This window comes from Neltuma alba, unplaced genomic scaffold (assembly GCF_004799145.2).
Source record: "Neltuma alba isolate B1F8T4 unplaced genomic scaffold, ASM479914v2 tig00000836_pilon, whole genome shotgun sequence".
NCBI classification, from domain to species: domain Eukaryota; kingdom Viridiplantae; phylum Streptophyta; class Magnoliopsida; order Fabales; family Fabaceae; genus Neltuma; species Neltuma alba.
The window spans coordinates 30,399-55,751 of NW_021632215.1; the positions used below are offsets into that span (position 1 = coordinate 30,399).

The 25,353-nt window shown below is 34.2% G+C and overlaps 2 protein-coding genes across 2 annotated transcripts; both read left to right on the forward strand.

Annotated features, from left to right (window-relative positions):
• The first annotated feature begins 3,868 nt into the window (after positions 1-3,868).
• On the forward strand, positions 3,869-11,201 carry LOC114746648 (ATP-dependent DNA helicase PIF1-like). Its single transcript, XM_028934882.1, has 4 exons — positions 3,869-3,980; positions 4,098-4,194; positions 4,278-4,444; positions 9,547-11,201. Exons 1-4 carry the CDS (start codon positions 3,869-3,871, stop codon positions 11,199-11,201), a joined length of 2,031 nt encoding a protein of 676 aa, XP_028790715.1.
• A 12,758-nt stretch (positions 11,202-23,959) lies between these two features.
• Positions 23,960-25,113, forward strand: LOC114746681 (cleavage and polyadenylation specificity factor subunit 2-like; the record flags this gene model as incomplete). The annotated part of the gene is made up of 3 exons (XM_028934936.1): positions 23,960-24,151; positions 24,473-24,641; positions 24,998-25,113. Coding segments are annotated over exons 1-3 (434 nt in total), but the record flags the coding sequence as incomplete, so codon positions are not given.
• Positions 25,114-25,353: the final 240 nt, after the last annotated feature.

Here is a 25,353-nt window from a genome sequence, read left to right on the forward strand (position 1 = left end):
AAGAACCCAATGCATCCTCGTGAGGTATGAGAATTTCGAAAACGTTTTTCTTTACAATGATATTAAGGAGGATATTGATCTTTTTTGCCAACAAAGGAGGATATTGATCAATCCACCACGGATGTGTAACTGTGGATTCACTTGTTTTTAGGTTTTACCATAAGTAAACACAAAGATAAGCGTATGTCTTTTAAAACTGATTCTCATATTGAGCTGGTTTTATTTATTTCTGAATATAAAATCACAATATATTTTATGCCTTATGTTTATTTTTATTTTTTAAAGTGGCCATTATTTTAATACAAATATTAAAAATTTTATTAAATGATAGTTCTAACTAATACATATGATTGGTAGAGATATTTTAAGAAAAACAACATATATTTATAACAAATAACTAATTAAATTAAATTTTTTAATGTACTTAAATTAGTCAAATAACTCTTATGTTAAAAATCAGATGTAGTATATATTTAGTCTTAATAACCAAATATTAAGTCGATTGAGTCATTTTTAAACTAATATATTCTAAAAATATATGCAAAAAACAACATATTTAGATAACTTTTAGCCATAATAATATAACCAAGTCAGATAAAATTTTTCAATGCATTTTTTAGTCAAATTCATATTATTTTAACTTTATATTAAATTAGTTTAGATAACAAAGAAAACCATAATTTCAAATAACATTAAAACTATGAAGAAGTAAAGAGAAATGAAAATGAGAAGAAAGATGCATGAATAAAGATTTTAATAGAGGAGTGACCAAGTTGCAACTTCGAGCGTATTTATATTGTGGAATTACGTGGAGATTATGCATGGTATCACACAGTATGGTATCACTAGAACAAGTTGATGGTTATGTCGCTATTAGAAAAAAAAAGTCTTTTACATCGATTAAAATTATAATATTGAAAACCAGTTATTGGGTAGGAGGTTTACTTTGTTGTTAAGAGCATAGAAGTAAGAGACCACACAACAAAGGCCACACTCAATCTCAACTATTTTTGTCAATAGCTGGTCAAACGATTGATGTGGAAGAGGTGGAGCAGGAGGTGGGGGGGTTAGGAAGGAGGACACACTAGGAGAGTGTCTTGCTGCTTCATGATTGTGGGGCTATCAACGGTTGAATTTGATGACAATAGTAAGGGAAGAAGAGTTGGATTTTGACCTTAAATGGACAGATGACAAGATATGATGACATTTCAAATCAAACACATTATTTTAGAAAAAAAGAAAACAAAAGAAGCACACCTATTCAGTTCAAACACTGATTATTTATAATAACTGATGTTTTGAAGGAGAAGTTACATTAGTTGGGTTAATATTTGTTGTAAATAATAAGGACTACATCGGTCGTGCTCATAACTGGTGTGAAGATTGCAATCGTTATTTAAAAAATGTCACCACCTCATTTGTTACATTGTTGGCACTAAAATCGACATAGATAATGTGGTGTGAAAAATGGTTTTTTTAGTAGTGTAGATAGGCTCAAGCCATTTTTCTTTTGACCTATATAATGGCAGGACATGTGATATTTAGTCAAAATAACCACAATTAGAGCTTTTAAAAACAAAATTTCAATTATTATTTACAAAATACAAGATAATTATGTAAAAAAAATTTTATATCGACTTATGTAAAAATGCTCATATTAAGCAGTTTTAAATATTATAGCAGAAGTGTTTGCTGATCATGTATATTTCGTGTTAGGAAGAGTTAAAGCCTTATTGATGTCTTGTATTCCCACCCTACGAACGTATCAATGTTTACTATAAATCTATTCCCCACGAAGCCGTGCGCCAACACCCCTTAGTATTGGCTCCTCACCTGTTTCACTGTTCACAAGATGGTTTTCGGCTCATTGAAAGTGACATTATCTATATATGGCTCTGTGTTAGCTGATGACGATGTTCTCTCCAATGTTGGGCTGCGTGCCAATACTGGCTCATAGTTAGTCACTGTTTCTCCGATTGGACAGTTTCTCTATCTTCGTAATGCGTGTGCGCTGATATTCCCGGTTGCTGCTCCTCATGATGTGTTTGCTGTGATGGTGTGCTTCATTCTATGTGCTCCTTTCATTTGTTCTTCTAATCTTTTGTTGAAGGAACTCGTACTTGATTCGTCTGCTAACGACCCTTTCTGTTCTTATATTCAGTTTATACATTTTAGTTTAATGGAGGACGTCTTTTTCGCCTGTGAACTGATGCGCCTTAGATTTCAAAGGGATTTCAACAGGTATGTTTGGTGATCATTAATGGAGTACCATAAATGTCATAATAATTCCTTCACCGAGATATTGAACTGCTTCGCATCGTGTCCGTTCACTGATACACATTTTAATAGGGTACGACTTATCTACCTGTTAACTGATCCGTCTCATACTTCAGAGTTGTTTTGATTCGATTTCGATTTGAACAGGTATGTTTGGTGAGCATTTATAGTTCTCCATTTAATGTGTTAAAAATATATAGACCGAGTTACTGAAGCTTTTCACAGATTCATCTCCTCCTTTTGGTCGTTTCTCTCCTTCCCATCTAAAGAACATTCTCCTCTCTACATATACATGTATGTGTTGTTGACACCTTAACTCTGGTCACATTTACTGTCTATATTCTTCTCCTGTTGAGGTTGTTGAGATAGCGTTCGGTCCTGCTGTCACGATTTCTCAGTTGACTGAAGGAACAGAAGATAGAGTCCTCAGTGTGAAGTTGGATAGGATAATAAATCGGGAGGTGGTGGTCAAGTCCAAGGAACAAAAAACCGGACCGGGAATTAAACCGGTCGAGACAGTGGGTTAAGGGTTATTGGTCGGACTGAGGTCAGACCGGGGTCGGACCAGTCATATTAAAATAATATAATTTAATTCATAATATTAAAATAAAACAAAATTTGTAAATAATAATTACTAAAAAAAATAAGAAGCCACAAAATTACCTCACGGGCTGAATGAACATGAGACTTGTGGGTCCCATTTAATAGCTTAGCATCTTTGTCGTATTGATTTGCAAGATCCCCTTTGACGAGCGCAAAGGCGTCCCTCATCATCTCCTCGGCGATGTCGACCCACAAAACGGAGAGTTCACGCCTTTAGATTTTTGCTTGCGCCTTGGCTCTGTCATCTCCGACATTACTTCTAGGAGGGAGATTCCCATCGTCGTTGGTGGGTCGAACTCGTTCATTCACGCTCTGCTTGCGGACCGATTCGACCCCCAGATAAATGTATTCGATGGGTCGTCGTCATCGAATTTGATCTCATCAGAGTTGAGATATGAGTGCTACTTCTTGTGGGTGGATGTGTCATTTCTTCTATTGTCAGATTACTTGATGAAGCTGGTCGACGATGCTCGACATGGGAATAGTGGAAGCAAAAAAAAAACAAAGAAGAACCGGTAACCTAGCCAACCGGGATAACCCGGTTCTATACCAGTTACCACCGATTGAACCGGTTTTTCACCGGTTCGATTGATTACCGGTTTACCAATTAAACCGGACCAGACTGCAGACCGGTTCACCGGTTTTCTGGTTGAACCGGCTGGTCCAGTCCGGTTTTTTTTTCCTTGGTCAAGTCTTATTATCACAAGAGGCCTATCAAAGTTCTGGAGTCGATGGATCTAGTTTTATTCGATGGACCTGTAAGTTCACATCATTTTTTTCCTTCTTTTCTCTTTTCCTTCACACCACTATCTAATGCCACCTTGTCGGAATACATGTACAGAACACCACGATCCTTTTAAGGCTATTGAGCGATGAAGTCATTGATAGGAATGCATGGAGACTGTTGAATGGTTGTTGTTACAAGGTTGCTGGGTTTCTTGTGAAGTTAGGGGGTGAGGGTGTTCATCACTCATTTCATTTGGTAGCTATGACGAGGACGTTGATCATTGAAGGCACTGACATCTTTCCAGCCCATTGTGTTTCTTTCATGCGTATATTTGATGTTCTGTGGGGTATCCCTGCAGACTGGGGTTTGATAGGTCTGGGTTGGATGCATTATTTTTTTGTGATCGATTCCTATGTTATGTTTAAGTTATATTTAACAAATACGGTGGTATATTCAACAACTATTTTTTTTTTCCATTTCATATATCTAGATGTCTACGGGATATTCAAGTTCATTTCTGAGACAGAGTTATCCAAATGGGAAGGTCTTAACTCTAAAGCTGCGATCTTGGTGCTGAGGGATTCTCAGTTGAGTGTCTAACATATCGGCTATTCTCACATATCATTCAATCTTTGTTTGGTTCAATTTTTTTTCATGCTTTTTTTTCCAGTTGTAATGCTATCTCTTTCATTTCTCTCTGTAGTAATAATGAGGTGACTATGATGCTGCACGGTGGTTTGGTGGAGACTGCACTGGCCAAGTTTGAGGGACACATGGATGATGAAAATCTTTTTGTTGTGGTTCAGTATGTTGTTGCAATGGGTCATGGCTCTCAAGGTATGCAGAATCTCAGTATGTGAGACTTTTTGTTTATGGTTATGCCTTATATTTTTACATCCATAGGATAGTATGATTTTACTAAGCAGGTGGTCCCATGTTGCACTTATACTTCGATGCCACAAGGGTTTTCACGGATGAGAGCTGGCCAAAGACTCAGGAAGCAAGGATGGAGCTTTTTTTGCTGAATCTTTGTCTTTTTGTTAAATGCAGCCAAGTGTTGTGTATAAGTTAATATTTTTTTGATGGCTGCAACTTATGGCTCTTGCAAAATACTATGTTATAATTATTACGATTTAGTTTATTGTGGTTGATAGTACTTCAAGTTTGGGTTAATATTTTGTTACCTGCTAATGCATCTTAGTGGTTTAATACTCATCATTCGGCTATTCACAGTTTGATATTTTATTATTTTAACTACAGTTATAGTTCTATTCCCATATTGGTGTTTTATCATGACAGTTATATTTATATCTGTTTGTTTTGGTTTTTCTGAATTTTTTACATAGGCAATTGAATAGTTTTTGCCTTCGGTTACAGATATTTCTTACAATCCGAAGAAGGCTATTGGACAATAACCTGCTTTGTTCTTTGTATTAGAAGGCCATATATGCGTACAAGTAATGTTTGTGACACTTTACCTAGAAATGTGATATTATGAGTTATATAAGAGGTATTTTCATCACAGTAAACTATCAATATTTGTTTGGAAACATTTTTCTGCACCGATGCAATTGATCTTAGTACCACTAGAAGGTTGTGTTTGTCTCGAATAAACATCTACATTTATTCACAGAAATATTTTTCCAAGTTGATCTTGCTTATAATTTTGGTGTGATTTGTGTGATGGAAATTATTGATAGAATAAACAACTCACAACAGTTTAATCTGTGAATGATATTAGGTAAAGGATATTTAACTTAAGATGCATATATTAAAATTTCGTTTAAAGAAATACATTCACAGGTGTGAAATGATTTTTTTGGTAAGTTGTTCTTGGTAAATATTAACCTTAATTCCCTTAAATAATATGTTGTGTTTAACGTATGGAGAATCTAATGTGAAGAAGCTTAAACTCAATAATTATAAATTTAAAACTGAATTTGGCGACAGAGGAACTCTATTTTTTACGTGCATATGATTTGGTTTGTGTTTTGTGTTTACATTGGTCATGTAGTTAGGATGTCATAAAAAGTCCATGAAAATGAAATCCACAAATATGCATTGAGACAAATAACACGCTAGTCACCTAAATTCAGTACATGAGTGGGAAAAAAAGCATTAACTCACATTAAGAGGATGAAGTTGCTAGATCTAATTACTGTTGGGGTTCTTAATCACACCCAACGAATTCAAGCTCAATGCCAATTTCTAAAGATGACGGGAGAATTCGTTCGTAGTCCACCACTAGAGCATTAACCATACTAGCTCAATCTACTGAAATCGAAGTCTCATTGTGTTGGGACTGATTATCTTCGATTTTTGATATGTTCTCTTGGATGGTCAGATATGCAGATAAGAGTGTTGTGACCAAGAGTCTTCTACACCTTCTACGAACAGGAGTGATCTTCATGTAGGTTTCAGACCATAAGTTAAATACAAGGAGAGGTTTCCTTGAATTATTAAGGTAATCAGCCCAGCAAAACTGGCTGTACATTCTTATCCATGTCAAGTACCTATTGTTTCTTCTGATCAATGTTGGTTCATTAATATCCCATGAGGGACAACAGAAGCCTTCATTCCTCATGATCCCATAAATGCACCGAAACATAACATATTGTGAACCAAACCATGTTACTGAACTTTCGCAAGTCTGCCCTGTTTGAGTGATGTGTAAGGATATACCTGAGTTGAGGAGGTCTGGCCCTGTAGACACTTGAAGTGGTCCATAGGTGATTCGGATGAAGATAAAGCCTTTACTGCGCGATCTTCTCAGCTGAGAATATAGGTGGCCCTCATTGAATGGGTAAAGGATATTCATCCCTAGGATAGTTAATTTGCTATGATGAAATGAATTTATCATCTGTGGGTTGTAGAATATAAGTACGATGGAGCTTGGTGGCCAGGTCATGGTATAGATCAAAGATTTTTCTACTTTGTATTAATGGTTGATGTGACTTGACTGAACATATGTTGTCTTATCTTCACATGGGGTGCCTTTTTTTGCCTTTTCAGTTCTTTTATAAGTTTTCACAATTAGGGAAAGTAATTATAGCAGTTGCAATATGGCAGTCAACATTGTCCAACAGTGGTGGAATCTTTTTCTGGGCATCTTTATTGAAATGCATTTCTGTTACCTTCTTTACTTTTAGTCAAGGTTTCCCTTTTGGCATAAGTTTATAGAGCTAATAAATATAGGCAGTAAGCCAGCACAGCCTATGATGACTGTAAGGTTTTTAAATGTTAGGCTACATTAAATCATCTATTAAGTTTTCTACTTATATCTAATATTGATTCCTTTAATTGTTATGTAGTTTTGTCAATATTATTGTTGATGATTAATTTAAGCAAAGGAAGCATCTCTATAAGATTTACGTGACAATTTTTTCATTTAATGGTTCAATAAAAGGATCAAATAAGAAATTTTGATGTCAGTTGTCTGTGTACATGGGGGTTTGCATTTTTCAGACAATTTCACCTTTATGCTGGCATGTATATGTCATTTCTATCTTATGTATTTAGGGTGAAGTTAGCTTTTGGTTGTTTGTTCATAAATTCACTTTCCTATTTAGTAGATGGTTTGCAGTGAGATACTTTCTTGGCTTTATAGGGCTGAGGCTGACAACGCAAGTATTGAAATGTACTCATAGTCTAATGAGTCATTAATGCTTCTGCTTTTTTTTTTCTTGTACAGTATTTGATACTATCTGACATGGCATTGAATGCGATTCAGATGCCACCATGCGACAATGTGCATTGATATGTGATGGAACATGTTAGCCTTCAAATGTTACTTTTGTTGCATCATTAATGCGTAGTATAAGGTATTCTGTCTTTGTTCACTTGTATGTCAGCTCTGAACTTATGGTCAGTATTTAGTTCCAATAGGTGTTTCCTAAATTATCATAACTGTAGCCGCTGCTATTATTATAAAGGCTCTGTGCTGTATCATGAAATGTGAACAACAACAATTGTGTTAAGTATTGTATTCACTTGGATTATTTGACATCATTACAATTCAAAAAAAGGGACTATTTGTCAGCTGTAGAATTTATTGTGGCCACCCTGATAAGAACGATGGGTGATGTTTTATCGAATATGTGGGCAGTACTTTTCCTCTTGTAAATGTTTAAATGATGTTCTAATTTGGGTTTGTTGTCATTTTGTTAGCTGCCTCTTTCTATTCGTGTGGACTGCTTTTTGTTATTTATGTATGGACCTGTCTCATTCTGCCCTATTTCTTGAAAGTGTTGATCAAGATTCAGTTGCGAGCCAACACAAATGTGCATTGATATTTTATAGGACATGTTAACCTGCAGGTATATTTTTAAATGTCAGGCCAATGTTTTTAATAGGCATTAACAGCAAAAAGTTTTTCTATGTTCATTATAGCTATAATAGAAGGTCAAATTGTACTTTTTATTGCAGTATTAATGACAGAGTATAAGGTATTTTGTCTCTGTTTGCTTATATGTCATCTATGAATTTATGGTCAGTGTTTTGTTCAATATAGTGTTTCCTAAATGATCATAATTGTAGGTGTTCCTATTATTATAATAGGCCTGTCATCTATCATGAATTAGTAACAATGGCAATTGTGTTTATTGTTTATATTCACCTGCATTCACTTCCACTATTTGGCATCATTGTGGTGAAAAAGAAGGTCTGTTTGTCACAGCATTTAATGAGATTTAGATGCTAGCCTCCTCAAATATGCTTTGATATTAGCAACACGTTGAGATGGAAACATATTTTAAAATGCATGGTCAGTAGTTTTCATATGTATTGAATGAGATTTGGTTTGCTGTCTCATCAGATGTGTACTAATATGGGATGGTACTAATAAGTTGCATGTATATTTTAAATTGATACTTAATAGTTAATAGTTGTTGTAGGTTCATTATAGGTGTGATGGGATAGGTTTTAATCCTTCTTTTTTTGGGCATCATTGATGGAAGGGTATAAGGTATTCTGTCTGTTTTTGCTTGTATGTCATGTTTGAATTTATTGTCAGTGTTTGGTTCCATTTGGTTTTTCCTAAATTATGATAATTGTAGATGTTGCTATTATTACAATAGGTTTGTGCTGTATCATGTTTAGTAACAATGAAAATGGAAATTATGTTTATTGTTTATTGTATGTATTTACTTGGATTCACTTGGACTATTTGGTGTCATCATGGTTTAAAAAAGCATGACTATATGTCGGCTTTAGAACTTGTGTAGCCCAGCCTGTTATAAACCACAATTCATGTCTTATGGATATTTGGGTTGGACCTCTGTGATGGTATATGTTAACATCATATTTACTGGGCCGATTATTGGTGTCTTTAGCCCGTCAAGCAAGACTATATAGAGTGAAATGCTTTACACATTTAAGTAGATTCATATTTCTGTCAACATGTAGGAAATAGTTTACAGTACTGCACAATGTATCATATATTATTCTATTAACATTAACATTAACATTCTGTTAATAACAATGGTTATTTTAAATTATTGGGAACACTAATCCTTTTAGTGATCTCCTTGAAGGATATTAATTTGTTATGTCATAATAATTATTTTAGAATAAATTGTACTCATATTCAAAAATTCATTTCAGGTTCACTTGGTAGTGGTGAGGGAAAGGTAATAGTGACATATCATACTGTATGGAGTTTTTAGGATCAATGAAACAATGAAATGATAATGAATAAATGAAGAAATATTATGATGTGGGCCATCTCATCAGAATATTACCAAGCCTACATAGAAGGGTGCGTTAACTGATTTGGCTCCATTCTATTTCCTATATAAGATGTTGTGTGGTGTTGTAGTCACCCCATCCTTGACTTCTTTTTCTTAATCATTTCCTTTCATCATCCTTTCTTTTATTCTCAACTTAACGATGCCTCCACTTTCTCTTTCCATTACTTATCCACTGTTATATTGCATTTTTAGGTCATCACATTCCATTATTGGATAAGCAACATACTGCACTTAATGAAATTGATAAGTTGTTGAAAGCAAATGGAATGAGTCTTAATGACTTTCCTTCTCTTCCTTTGCCTGTTGATGTTCCAACTATTGATGTTTCAAATCAGTTCATTCTACAAGAATTGAATTATGATAGGGAATCCTTACATTTAGAGGCTGAAGAGTTAATTAGGTCATTAAATAGTGAGCAAAAAGAAATATTTGATAGGGTGATGTCTTCGTTGATTGTTAATAATTGCAAGGGTAGATTCTTCTTTGTCTATGGCTATGGAGGAACAGGGAAGACATTTTTGTGGAACGCATTAACATATGCGTTACATGCCAAAGGCAATATTGTATTAACTGTCGCATCAAGTGGAATAGCAGCAACATTAATACCTTCTGGAAGAACTGCACATTCAAGGTTTGCAATCCCAATTCAAATTAATGATTCTTCAGTTTGTTCTATCAAGCAAAATTCTCCTTTAGGTCACTTAATTAAGTGCACAAAGTTAATTATTTGGGATGAAGTGCCAATGGTTCAACGTTATTGTGTTGAAGCGGTAGACCGTACGTTTAAGGATATCATGCACTGTCAAGAACCGTTTTGTGGGAAATGCATAGTTATGGGTGGTGATTTTAGACAAATCTTGCCAGTCATTCCTAAAGGCAGTAGGGCAACTATTGTTGATGCATGTATTACTTCTTCATTGTTATGGAATCATTGCACTGTTTTTCGATCGACAAGGAACATGCGATTGAACTCCTCCTCAATTAATCAAGGAATGTATTCACTGGAGAAGTTCTCAAAATGGTTGCTTGATGTTGGAGATGGAAATTTAGGACTTCCCCATGATGGAGTAGTAGAGATCGAGATACCACATGAATTCTTACTCACAAATTACACTAACCCATTTAAACAAATTGTGTCGTCCACTTATTCTGATCTCCGTAATAATTTCTCCAGGAATGATTACTTCACTGATAGGGCCATATTGGCTGCAACAATTGAGTATGTGAATGAAATAAATGAATATATGTGTTCTCTACTGCCTGGTAAATCTGTTGGGTACTTAAGTTGTGACACAGTTTGTAGATCATCAGAAGATAGTGACTTCTTTGATAATTTGTACACTACTGAGTTCCTGAATAGCATAAATTGCTCAGGTCTTCCACCCCATAAGCTTTCTCTAAAGGTTGGAGCACCTATTATGCTTTTGAGAAACATTAATCAAGCGTCTAGGCCATGCAATAGTACAAGACTCCGTATATCACAGTTGGGAAAGACAGTGATAGAAGCTATCACCTTGAATGGATCTAGACCAAATGAGAAGGTCCTGTTACATAGAATGGATATGAATCCTTCAGAAAGTAGATGGCCATTTCGCATGCAGAGAAGACAATTTCCCATTACCTTGTCATTTGCAATGACAATAAACAAGAGTCAGGGGCAATCACTTAATTATGTCGTTTTATTTCTAACAAAGCCAGTTTTTACTCATGGTCAATTGTATGTTGCATTGTCAAGAATTAGATCCATTAAAGGTTTGAAGATTGTTATCAATGAGAGTGGAAGTTGTACGAATACAAAGACAAGAAATGTTTACAGAGAAATCTTTAGGAATGTGTCACAAGTGTAACAGCTGGGTAAGATTACTTTTTAATTTGTCTGTTAAGAAAGTGTTGTCAATGTAGAATTTGTTGCTTCATCATAATATTGTGTTTGATTTTATATCCATTTATGCTAGAACTTGATAGTGTATGGAGCATTTGCTAGTTAATCTTAATATGCATGCATCTAGGCGAACTATTTATTGGTTGCTGAGATTTTTCAGTATTATTCCATATTGAATTCACTTAACTCGAGGGTTCAAGTTGAACAAAGTGGGAAGCATCAGAGGCTTAGCTATAATGTGTCGATATTACTATTCCTCTCTCCAGCGTGTTTATATGATCACTGCTTTATATCGGCAAATCTTTGGCCATTTTAATATTTATTGAGCACAGCAGACTAATTAATAGGATGTTTATGATGATTTATCTAAGCTAAAACTATATTATGTGAAACTATGATTATTGACATTATTTATAATTACAAACATATGTATTTGGATTATTATGAATGATACGGAAGTTGGAACCCTTTTTATGTTATGAAGTATAATTTGTGTAATCACACTAGTTCAAAATATTATTTTTGCATCGGCCTTTTTATGCAGATGGTTATATAAACGATGTAGAAAATGTGAGTGGTGGCATTATTTTAAATTCCCCACATATTCTAATATATTCTCTACATATTCTCTTTCATTTTTTTTATTAGGCATATGTAGAAATAAAAATATATTTCTAAATAAGACTCAAAGGAGTATATGGAAGGAGCAGGTAATCACTGTGGCTTCATGGGTGTGCTCAAGAGAGAGAGGATTGACATGGCAAGTAATATTTGTAGTGTTGAAAAGGAAAAAGTAGATGATTTTTTTTTTGAATGAAACTGTATTCATCAAACAAGTCAGTACAAAACAAGAAGGGGCAAGCCTAATTATCATAATCAAACTCCTCTTCTTGCTTAGAAGTGATAATACGAGCCAACCCACTGGTCATGGGTTAGCCTGTGGCTGTTGGTTCTAAAAGAACTGACTTCTGGCAGGCTGATATTTTACCAACCTTGCCCATTAGGGTGCGTTGAGCCAACCCGGTACTTTTTTTTAAAATTTTTTTGTGTTGTTTGTTTTCTTTTAATAAAATCTATTCCAATTCTTAAACATGTAAAATAATATATATAAATTATCATAAATAAAATAGGAAATTCAAAGTTTTAAACATTCCAAAATACTACTATTAAGCATACATAGTACATCATCCTAAATGATTAAATATACATTCCAAATTAAAACATAACAAATCTAAATCAACAATAATACAAACACAATATTACAAATCATTAGAACCGATAATACAAGCCAACCCGCTGATTATGGTTGGCCTGTGACGGGCTTAAGGATGGACAAGCCAGTCCTAAAAAGATCGACTTCTGGCAGGCTAATATTTTACTAGCCCAACCTGTTAGAGTGGATTGGTGGGTTAGGCCTGCCAACCCGCCACTTTTTTTTAAAATTTTTTTGGTGCCTTTTGTTTTCTTTTAATAAAATCTATTTCAATTCTTAAACATCTAAAATAAAATATACATATAGAAATTATCATAAATAAAATATGAAATCCAAAGTTCCAAACATTCCAAAATACGACTATTAAACATACATGATACATCATCCTAAATGATTAAACATACATTCCAAATTAAAATATAACAAATTTAAATCAACAATAATACAAACACAATATTACAATTCATTATCAAGTGCTCAACCATTAGCCAACACTTAATGTTGATATAGTTCAAAGAATGATATGAAAATGTAAAATTATTTGGTTGAGCTTGATAAGTAGAACCATCTTCTTTTTGCTCAACTAACTTTGCCATAAATAAAATTCATAATAAAAAATGAAAAATCTATTACATTATGATAATTTTAAATAATGAGAATGAGATAAAGGACCAAAAGAGTAAATATAATTATATTTGACAAGAGAAAAATTTTAAATAAAATAAAATAAAATGGGCTAACTCGCCAACCTTGCGAGTGAGCCCACTGCAATTCAGTCTTGGTAGTTACAGGCTGAAAAGACCTGTTTTAAAATGAGTTTGATTTTTATCAACCTAACCTGCCACTTCTTGGTAGGTGGGTACCGACTCTACAAGTCACTATCAAGTGCTCTACCATGAGTTACCATTTAATGTTGATATAGTTCGAAGAATAATATGAAAATGTGAAATTATTTGGTTGAGCTTGATAAATAGAACTAGGGCTGAGCATGCAACCCAAAACCCGGCGGCCCGCCTACAACCAACATAAATTGGGCTCGTCTAAGCTACCCAAAAAAGAAAATAAATGGGAAGGCTTAAACAGGGGGGTTTACAACTTAAATGGGCTGGTTACGGGTACAAGCATGGGCTTCCCGTAGCCGCTCATTTTTTTTTAAAAGGAGAGATCTGCCTTGTTGTGGGCTTAAGCCAAACCAAAGCCCAGTCCAAGTCCTATTTCCCATTCAGTCAAGGAGTCAGATCTCAGTGCCTCTACCTCACCCCATCGCCCTCTACTCTCTTCGTCTCTCGAGTCTTGCCAGTCACCAGTCACCTCTTGTCTCATTGCCTCTGTCTCCACAGACCATAGTCCGCTCTTGACTCTCCACGAACTCCCGTCGACTGTCACTCTACTCTTACGTTCTCGCTCTTGCTCTCGTCGGCGCCACTGCTTAGTGTGTCGCCCTCTAGTCCTTTACTCTCTTGCAATCTCACTCTATTACTCACCTCTTGGTGTCTCGGCCTCCACTCTCTGGTCTCCACTCTCACCACTGCTCAGTGCTCATAGAGTCACAGCTCTCCACTCTCTAGTCTCTCAGAGTCTAAGTCTCTCACGCAGCTACGTAGGGTCGCTGCTGATTCCAACTCGGTCTCTCAGTCAGGTAAGCTTCAAGTCTTCAACTTGATTTTGCAATTGTCTAATTGAAATGAAAACCCAATTCCAAATATATACATATATTTTTGACACCTAATTAATATATATACATGGCTTTGTTCATTATTGCCGGCCCTTAAATCATGTGGAAGTTGGAATCCTATATGATCAAACAGCAACACATTAGTTGACCTTCTGATGATATCATGATCAAGTAGCTTTATTGCTTCTGTTGCTCTTGTTGAATGTTGAATTATCTTCGACTTATGCTACTTGTTTTTTTTAATTATGTTTAAGTAAAAATTGGTTTTGTTTGAGAAAAATTGGAAAATTATGATTGTTTTTGTTTATGCTATTATTATTTTTGTTAAATTTGATTTGGATTGAGAAGGAAATTGAGGAATGGCACAAAGTTTGCAAGAAAATGTCAAATGTAAGACTATTGTAGAGGAAACTGTGGCAATTCCAACCGAAGACCCAAGTACTATTGTTCAACATGGTAGAAATACTAATGAGAGATAAGATGCTGAAGAAGTAGCACCACTAGTGAAGAGAAAAAAGCGGCTAACATCTGATATTTAGAATCATTTTACAAGAATGCCATTAACCCAAACCAAAAAGAAACATAGGGCAAAATACAATTATTGTGGCATAGATTATGCAAGTCATCCAACCAAAACTGGGACGAAACAATTGTGGCGGCATTTTGAAAAGTGTCCTAAGAACCCAAACAAAGTGAGCAAGTCACAAAGTTTGTTTGCTACTTTTCTTCTCAATCATCTTAATCTTATTGCTTGTTCAATCAGGAGCAATGTAGAAAGGCTCTTGCAAGGTTCATTATAAAGGATGAATTGCCTTTTCAAGTTATGGAAGGGGAGGGTTTAAAAGAACTTTTGCAAGAGTCTGAACCTAGGTTTTAGATGCCATCACGTTGGATAATTGGCAGGGATTGTTACCAATTATATTTGGAGAAAGAAAAACGTTTGAAAAAATATTTCAAACGATCTAAATGTCGTGTGTCCCTCACCACTGATTGTTGGACCTCAATATAAAACTCCAACTACATGTGTTTGACTGCACTTTAGATTATTGAGGATTGGACTTTGCAAAAAATGATTTTGAATTTCTGTATCATTGAAAATCATGAAGGGGATACAATTAGCAAGCAAACTGAGGATTGCCTATTCAATCAGAGCATTGAAAGAGTATTCACAATTACAGTTGACAATGCTTCTTCTAATGACATTACAATTGCATATTTGAAGAAATGGTTGAAGAGTTGGAATGGTTTAATATGTGATGGAGAGTTTATGCAAATGCGGTGTGCAGCTCACATTTTAAATCTAATTATTGGTGAAGGTTTGAAGGAAATGAATAAGTCTATTGAACTCATTTGACATGCAAGTGAATTTGTTAGATTGTCTCCAGCTAGGCTATATTATACTTGTATTATTTTAACTTTATGTTAATTTCATTTGATAGTTCCTAATTGTTTATTTCTTGTCATGGCATTAGGTGGAATTAAACTTATCTTATATTGGAGAATACTGTTAAATTCATCAAAATTTTTGATAGGATGGAAGAAGAAGATCAAGATTACAAGGATTATTTTAAGAAAAAAGTTAAGCTAGGTTCAAGCCAACATGATGATGACCCAAATTATGATAATGATAATGATAATGTTATCATCGACACAACATTGATGAGGAGTACAGTCGAACCACCTAGTGCATATGATTGGAGTGTCGCCAAAGAGTTTCTTGGGTTTTTGAGGTTATTCTATGCTAAGACCCTCAAATTTTCTAGATCAAATTTTGTGACAATAAGCACATGCTTTTAGTATATAGTTGCAATTCAGACTCATCTTCATCAAAGTGTAGCTAGTGACTACTCTCTCTTAAGTGACATGGCAAGAAGGATGTAGACAAAGTATGATAAGTACTGGGGAAGAGCAGAAAAAATGAATCCACTATTGATCATAGTGGTGATCCTTGATCCTAGGTTCAAGATGACATATGTTAAGATTGCTTTTGAAGACATTTTTCCTGAACCTACAAAGCGTGAAGCCATCTTTAAAAAGACTATTGATGTCTTGTATCGATTATATGATCACTATTCTAGTGTTGTTGAGGGTGATCATGGTGAAGCATCTAAATCTCAATCAATAGTGAAGCAACAAGAACTACATGATGGTGTTAGAGCAGGGGATGACATTGATATGCTATTTCATGATGATATTGATTCTATGTGCCCAAAACTGGTTGTCCAATAATACCCCAAAGCTCAATGATCTTGAACTTGATAATTTTACTGAGAGTACAAATATTGTTACTGGTATTTCAAATTTCAATCATATTTTCAATTTATATTATTTTCTCTTCTTATTAAATATTAATGAATTGATGAATTTCTTTTAATTTGTTTTGTAGAGTAAGAGTTAGCAGTTCCGAATGCAACCACCTCTTTAAGTAACCCTGAAGCAGAAGAAGAAGATCATGATGATGATGATGAGTGATGATTAACCTTTTAGTCTTTAGATTTCTATACTTGTGGTTGTTTTGCTTGAAGCTTGAACATTCAAAATTTAGCATGATGGATTGTGATTGTAATGTATGGACTATGGAGTATGGACTTTGATTAATTATGGTTAGATTATTAATATTTTTTAAGTTTAAACTGTCCAGGACTTCAGGTTGCTGTTTTTTGTTAAACGAGTTGCCTGTAGCCTATATAAACCCACCCTTAAGGTACGAGCTAGCCGGTACTCGTGTAACCATTAACAGGCAGGTTATGGAATATGGGTCGGGCTATCTAATCTGCCCGTTGCTCACCCCTAAATAGAACTACCTTCTTCTTGCTCAACTAACTTTGCCACAAATAAAATTCATAATATAAAGTGAAAGATGTATTACATTATGGTAATTCTAAATAATGAGAATGAGATAAAAGACCAGAGGAGTAAATATAATTATATTTGAAGGGAGGGAAAAAATTTAAAATAAAATAGAATAGAATAAAAGGGCTGACCCGTAAACCTTACGGTTAGCCTACTGCAAGTTCGGTCTTTTCAGTTATGGGCTCAAAAAATCTGTTTTAAAATGAGTGTGATTTTCATCAACCCAACCCCCACTTCTTGGCAAATTGAGCCACCATATTACTGACTCTACTCTTGCTGCATAAGAGGAGGAGATTGATCAATAATACAAAAATTACCCTCCATAATATGACTTAGCTAAATAATCAACAATACCTAACTTTTCCCTAACTGTGCGTTTGGTATGAAGGATTTGGAGGGGAGGGGAGGGGAGGGAGGGGGAAGGATTTTGATAATTTTTCCTTGTTTGGCAAGATAAAAATTTTAGGAAGGGAGGGAAATTTTTTTAATATTTTCCCTCCCATCTTCTTATAAGCCTTCCCTCCAAAAGTGGGGGGATTTGGAGGGAAAGAGTAATATTTTATCTTATATTAACTAATATGTCCATATTATTTTTTAATATTCCCATCTTACCCTTCTACCCTTACTACGATGAAATCATAAACTCTTCAGCCGTAGGCTTGTCTCTTCAGCCACAGCCTCATCTCTGCTCTCTGGAACTCAGCTCATCCGAACTGAAGAGCTTGTAAGCAAGTGCACAAGTTCTGACTCTGCTCTCTACTCTCTTGTAAGCTCATCTGAACCTTTGTTCTCTACTCTTTGAAAAATTCTGCATAGATTTTTTGTTTTCTTCTCCTAGTGCTGGCTGTTGATTGATTCTCCTCCATAGCTACCTTGCATTTGTAGATCTAGTAAAACTTCATCATTTAGAATTTTTTTATACTATAACTTCTAAAAAACAAAGCCCCAAAATGTTCTACGATGTGGGCGGACTTGATCTATAGAAGAAAAGGTTTATAAATTTTGGATAGAAAAATAATTTGGCCAAACAAATTACATGATAAAAGCGCTTTGATGTTATCATCCGTCAATTTGGCCAAACAAAATTATTTGTCTGCTACACCAAAGACTCCTTAAATTGAAAATTGTCAACCAGATTCAAGGCTTGAGTTGCTTCCCATGGATTTATTGGTATGATTAATGCATGTTTTCTTTCTTACGTCGCTTCCCATAGTTGCTATCTTCTACTGATTCGGGTCGATTTCATTCGATCCATGTTTAATGGCTTCACTCTTATTTCACTCTGCCATATTTGCACTTAGTAGCCTTGTAAGAAGTTCAAATTATCATAGCAAGAAGATCTGTACTGATATGTGGTTGTATTGGCTAAACTTCAATGCTATGAAATTGGGGTTTCTTAGAAATGGAGTGGATGTGCATGATTTGCTGATAACTATGATAATAAGATAACAAGAATAAGAATTCATAGATATCTTATCATAAAGGCATGGGCGTATTTGATTCTTTTCACAGTTCTTTTTCTGTTGCTTTTGTTTTTAATATTCATTGCATTTGTTTGTTGGTTTTTGTCTGATTTATGAGTTTACTTTTTTTATTAGAATAATAATATTATTTTTTGCTTTAACTATTTTGATAAATCAATTTATTTATTTGATTTTTTTCTGTCTTTGCTTTTTTTTTATTCATCTATTGCATTTATTATTTATTTTTTTTAATTTCACAATATTGTTATAGATCTAATATAGTGTTTTTTTAAGAATTATGTTTTTTGCTTTAGCTATGGTTTTGATCAAATTATCAACTTTATTTTTGGTTGGTTTGCAAAATTACTTAATATCTTTTCTAATATATCTATAAAATTATTAGAGAAAATTGACTTAGTGTGGCCTACAAAGAAAAAAGTATTATATGAGATCAATCTAGATTTCTTCTTGATGATTTTGACAATTTATATCCCAATGATTTTTCATTGTCTTCGTAATGAAATGATGAGACAATAATTTTCTTCAAGAATTCAAACCTGATAATTTGTGACTTCAAGAATTATGTGGTTAAATAGCCACTTCTATAATGCTACATCTTATGAGGCTCGTCTATGTGAGAAAGTTCATCATTTTTCATATTTGGCATAATATTCTCAAGTTGAATTACTCGTCTAGGTTCTTCAGAATGTTCAGTTTCCAATCTGGATGAGAAAATGGTTTCATTTTCCTTTGAATCATCATGTTTCCCTTCAAAATTGTTAAAAAGATCTTGAATCCATTGCTTTAGCATTCATACATGTTTCTGCAAAAGAATCCTGGTTCAATAAATTATTTTTATATCTTATGATGATGTTTAACTCAAGAGTATAAATTTTGTAGATATATTTATCCTAATATTACATTATTATTGATTTCCTAGTGTAATTATGAAAAGATGTATTAGTCTTTCACAGTTAAAAAGAGAAGATATGAATTTGTTAGAGGAGTCAACTTGTTTTGGTCACTAATTTGAGGTAATTTTTTCTTTATTTGATAGAAGGATTCTGAAGAGGAATTTTTGATGCAATGGTGGGAAATGCGTTGGAGACTTGTAGCCTGCTTTATTTGTCTTGTTGTTTAGTATTGTGTGGCTCAAATGTATAATCATAAGAAGAAAATAACTTATAATATGAGTTCCACAAGAGAAAGGGTATGTGAAGAAGTGATGTATCGGATAATTTATACTTCTAATGGCTGAGATATTGTTAGAATGAGTCATGAAGCCTTCTTAGGATTGTGTGACATGTTAGAAAGAGATGGTGGCCTGAAGCCTACAAGATACTCAAGTGTGGAAGAACAAGTTGCTAAAACCCTTTACATCTTATCACACAAAACAAAAAAATGTGTGGTTAAGTTTTGGTTTAGGCGTTCTGGTGAGATGGTTAACCGTCATTTCCATAGTATGTTAGGTGCTATCATTGAATTAGAAGATAAATGCCTTATACAACCAGATGGCTCTAGAGTCCCTCCTGCAATTTAGGTTAGTAACAAATTTTATCTATATTTTAAGAATTGTGTTGGGGCTATAGATGGAATACATATACATGCCAAAGTACCTATGGTAGATGCTCTTTGTTATCACGGTAGGAAGGAATTCCCTACACAACATGTGTTAGCAGCTTGCATATTTGATTTAAAGTTCACTTATGTGCTTGTTGGATGGGAAGGCACTACATCTGACTCAAGGATTATAAAAGATGCATTAAGATGAGAGATAGCCTTAAGATTCCAAGGTAACTATTTCACTAATTAGTAAAAAGTGACATAATTAAATAACCTTACAAATTTAAAACCAATAAAGTGACTATTTTATTTGATAATAGGGAAATATTACTTGGTCGATGCTGGATTCATGTTAACAAGTGGTCTTATAACACCTTATAGAGGATTTTGCTACCATTTGAAAGAATATTTGGATAGAAATCTATCCCAAAATCATAGAGAACTTTTCAATCTTCGACATGCATCATTGCATAATGCAATTGAACAGGCTTTTGGGGTATTGAAAAAAAGATTTGTAATTTTATCAAGTGCTGCAAAGCCTACTTATGGTGTCAAAGCTCAAAAGTTGATTATTGCTGCATATTGCCTTCTTCATAATTACTTGATGAATGTAGAACCTGATGAAGAGCTTATTTGTGAAGGGGATGATGAACTTACAACTCAAGATGGATCTAACAATGACAACCATACTCTAAGAGGTGACAGAACTGAGTGGCTTAGGGTGAGATAATAAGGGATGCAATAGCTCATCAAATGTGGATTGATTATGAAAATAATCTAAGGAATAATGCTAGGAACTAGACTTTACATGTTCATTTGTTGTATGTTTAGTAGTTTATTGTATTTCTTGAATATGAACAGTTGTTGTAATAATTGATGTACTTGTTTGATATGGAACTTTATTGTATTTGTTTGATATTATTATTGCTTATTTAATAAATCCTTTTCAGTATATTGTTTACTTAAATGATGTTTTTATTTGGTTTAACTTCTATTAGTATTGCCCCAACAACCACTGATAAGAACTTGGTTTGGACCTGTAAGATGGATGATGCCTTGATTGATGTATTCATGCATGAACTTGATATTGGGAGCAAAGTTAATGGGACATTTACACCTACTGCTTATGATAACATAACACAATATATGAGTACCCTGTTTGGATTTAAAGTTGATAAGGAGAAGGTAAAAATTGTTAGAAGACTAAAGAAGCATTTTTCTGAAATTTATGACATCTTTAAAGGGGTATGAGTGGCTTTTCATGGAACTCATCTACTAATAATAGGAAGCTGAGGACCAAGTCTGGGATCAATTGATTGAGGTGAGGATAGTAAATCCTTCATTTTGATATTCATATGACTTTACATGTTTACTTTCCAATGAATCTATCATTTGGATATTCATGGTGTCAAATGTATTTTTCAAGTCAAACCAAAAGCAGTCCTTTGGAGAAATACGCCTCTGCCTAATTATGAAAAGATGTTAGCTCTTTATGAAAATGATATAGCTAATGGAGATGATGGGGATACTCCTTCAAATATGAAGAAATGACGACATCTAAATCCTCATAAATTTGTTAATTCTATTAATGAAGTTGATCAACTACCTCTCAAAATGAAGTGATCTTGGAGAATTTCTAAATCAATATGGAAACTCTCCCACTTGATGACCACTCTCTAGAAGCAACTAGTGAGACTAGTAAGAGGACAAAAAAAGTGGTACATCTAAAGATAGAGATCCTTCCCAAATACCTCTAATTGCAGGAAAGATAGAATTCATTACAAATGCTCTGAGTGAAGGAAACAAAATATTTAAAGATAGATATGTCCCACAAATTTTAGGGGAAGAAACTTTGAAGATGATTGTTGATGCTGGATGTAAGGAAGACAATATCTCTAAAATTTATTGCTTCCTCATGAATGATGTGGCTAAGTTAAGGGCATTAATTCAATGTCCACCTTTGCTACGCAAGCAAGTGATTATGGAGACGGTTTTCGGTTCTTAGTGTGTTATTAATTGGAAGGAAAACACTCTTTTGTCATAGACACTTTGTAAACACTTATTTTGGCATGACCTCTCTTTTGAATTTTGTTTTGTTTGTCAATATGATGGCATTTGATGGCATTTCATGCCATGCCTAGTGATATTTTATAAGGCCATGTGATGGCATTTCATGACATTTTATGCCAAGCCTGTTGATATTTTATAAGGCCATATGATGAGATGCTGAAATTTTATGCCATGCCTTATGATATTATATCGGTACTTGTCAAATAAACATTCTGTTATTTACCTCTTTGACCTTCTGAATTGGAAATGTACCATATTAGTACAGAAATTACTCCTAGAATCATGCTGGATAATGGTTTTTGGTTTTATATGAGTCCAATTTGAGTTCTACAAGGTTTGAATTTTTGATTTGCTTGTTCTTCTTTTCGGTGGATTGGTTTTGCAATAACTATTATGTCCTTTTAATAATTACTCTACAATTTTTTATCTTATTATTATTTTTAAAGTAATGATGCCAGGAACATTTTATATCTTCAAAATTTGTCTTTTTTTTATATTTAATTGCATGGCAAACAGACCCAATAATATGTGACTTGCCTCAGTACTAGAGCTTTGAGCTTTTGATGAGCAACCCAGGATTTCATTAGAAAAGCAATGTAGTTTCTACTTTCATGCATCTGAGGATCATCAGTTCTTTCTCAAAAGGACCTAATTTAATGTCTAGGATTCTACTATTTTGTTTGCTTTTGATTGATGGTTTCCTCGTGCTATTATCCCTGATCATTTGCTTCCTTTCTGCGTCTTCTTTCCTCGAGCTCTATCTTGAGCACTGGTAATTCGCAAGTTGTGACAAGTTTGGCGGATCCTTCTGCTAATATTATATTTGGGGTTGTTGTTGATGATCACTACAATGGTGAGACTCCTGTGACTACAATGGCGAGACTTGTGCTGCAATAGTTTTTCCCCTTGTTCTAGCGACATTGATCATTTGATCTACCATCATATCCAAAGCTAATCACAATTGTCTGAATTCTTTCAAACATTAAAATAGATAGATCCTAATTACTTTATTCAGGGTTAGAATAATATTTATAATTATTCATAGCATTCAGTATAATTTTGGATATAAAAGCAATTATAGTTATTAATTATGCATTATGATTTATTTATTTAATTTTGTGAATTATAAAAAGTTGATCTTATATATTAAATGTTATTTATAATTATATTTTATTAATTACTCTATAAAGTTTGTAACAATCAACTTAAATAATATAAGAGTAAAGTTGTCCATACAAAATATTTTTGCCTCCCCTCCCTTCCTAAACCACAAAGTAAAATTAAAATTCCTCCCCTTTCCTCCCATCGAATTAATCCAAACAAGATTAAAATCCCTCCCCTCTCCTTCATCTCTCTTTTTCCTCTATTAAAATCTCTCCCCTCTCCTCTCCTCTATGAACCAAACACTGTGTATTAGATCTGAACATTCTAGTCCCTGTAGAAAAATAATCTTTTGATTAAAAAAAATAAAGAAAGTAAATGAATTCTCACATGGGGGAATATTGTAGATAAAGTTCACTTTTGGATTTAAAAAAAATAAAGAAAGTAAAATAATTTACGTGATGAACTCTTTGACATTTGACATTGTAGCATTTTAGTTTTTTTTTTTAACTACTTATAGCATATGGGTAAAAAAGTCTTGGATAATTGTAAATTAATCCAAGCACCAAATTCATAAAGTTTTTCTCTTCATGAAAATTTTTTCTACACGTAAATTTTTTAATATTCTATCTAATAAAAGATTAATTAATATATCAGCCAACTAAAGTATTTTTCGTTTTTTTGGGGCCAAAGTACTCGGAGGAAAATCAAAAGAAAGGAGAGGCATATTCAAACGACATCGTTCTTCTTCTTCTTTTCGTCTCTGGCTCTCTGCCCCGCCTCCTCTTTACATTTTCCATATGCAGAGCTGAGAGTTGAGACGGAATCATGGGAACTTCGGTGCAGGTGACGCCACTCTGTGGAGTGTACAATGAGAATCCTCTGTCATACTTGGTCTCCATTGATGGCTTCAAATTCCTCGTCGACTGTGGCTGGAATGACCACTTCGACCCCTCCCTCCTCCAACCCCTTTCTAGGTCTCTCTTAGCCTTGCCTTTTTCGAATGTAGTAGCTTTTCTCATTTCTGTTTCTTTCATATCGTTGCTTCTTTTTTCTCATCGCAATTTTTAGCGCCCTGCCTGGCAGAACTAGAAAGTGAAGATTCAAACTTCAATTTAGCGCCTTGCTGGAATTATTTGTTTTGACCTTGTTCAAAAATAGAGAAGACGGATTTTGCTTTAGTCCCTTTTTCTGGTTTCAAGTGTAAAGAAAAGGCATATAAGTTCCTCATCAAATTGATCTTGAACCGTACTTGTGTTTGTTTCTCTTCATTTCTTAAAATGTGGTGTGGCTTGTAGGGTGGCACCAACCATAGATGCGGTCCTGCTTTCACATGCGGATACACTTCACCTGGGTGCTCTCCCGTATGCCATGAAGCAGCTTGGACTCTCTGCTCCCATTTATTCCACAGAACCAGTGTACAGATTAGGCCTTCTCACCATGTACGATCAGTATTTTTCAAGAAAGGTGAAGATTTCATACTTGGTTTACTCTTTCTTCACTGTGCTTTACCCTAAATAAATAGACGTTTATCTTCTTTTTGGGTTCTTTGGGCTAAATAAATAAATAGATGGTTCTACTATTTTTGAATCAAGTATACGGTCTTGGAATATTTAAAACTTACTTGTCTTTTCCAGATTGGGTATAATGTAATTGTTTTATTCTCTTAAATTTTTTCATGGTTTTATTAAATTATTATAATATTTTAATATCCAACATAGGCAGTTTCTTCCTGATTTCTCAGAGGATTGCCTGTTTGATTGCCAAATATTTATGTTTACTTTGGGCCAAATACTTAAGGTGAGAAAAATCTCCTCTTGCAGCAAGTATCAGAGTTCGATCTGTTCACACTAGATGATATTGATTCTGCTTTCCAAAGCATAACCAGGCTAACATACTCTCAAAATCATCATCTCTCAGGTGGAAATTTTGAACAATTGTACATTTTTCGATCAATAAATTTTGTCATGGAATGAGGCTTTCTAGCTGACTTGGTTGTATTCTCTAGATTATAGCATGTTATTTTGTTTAATTCTACTCTCTGTCCTTCCTATTATTATCTTGTTCTTTGAGCTGTAAGTTTATGTTGGTATGACTTCTGCAAAGATTCATGATAAGATTCCATGAGCATAACAGCCTCTGCATACCTGTGTTAGAGAATTCAGTGTTTAAGGTCCTT

What these genes read in the sequence shown, in the direction of transcription:
- LOC114746648 (XM_028934882.1), top strand. Translation starts at nt 3,869, where the DNA reads ATGACGAGGACGTTGATCATTGAAGGCACTGACATCTTTCCAGCCCAT. An exon ending in TGCAGACTGGGGTTTGATAG is followed by an intron (nt 3,981 to 4,097) that starts GTCTGGGTTGGA and finishes TCATATATCTAG; the next exon opens with ATGTCTACGGGATATTCAAG. An exon ending in TTGGTGCTGAGGGATTCTCA is followed by an intron (nt 4,195 to 4,277) that starts GTTGAGTGTCTA and finishes TTTTTTTTCCAG; the next exon opens with TTGTAATGCTATCTCTTTCA.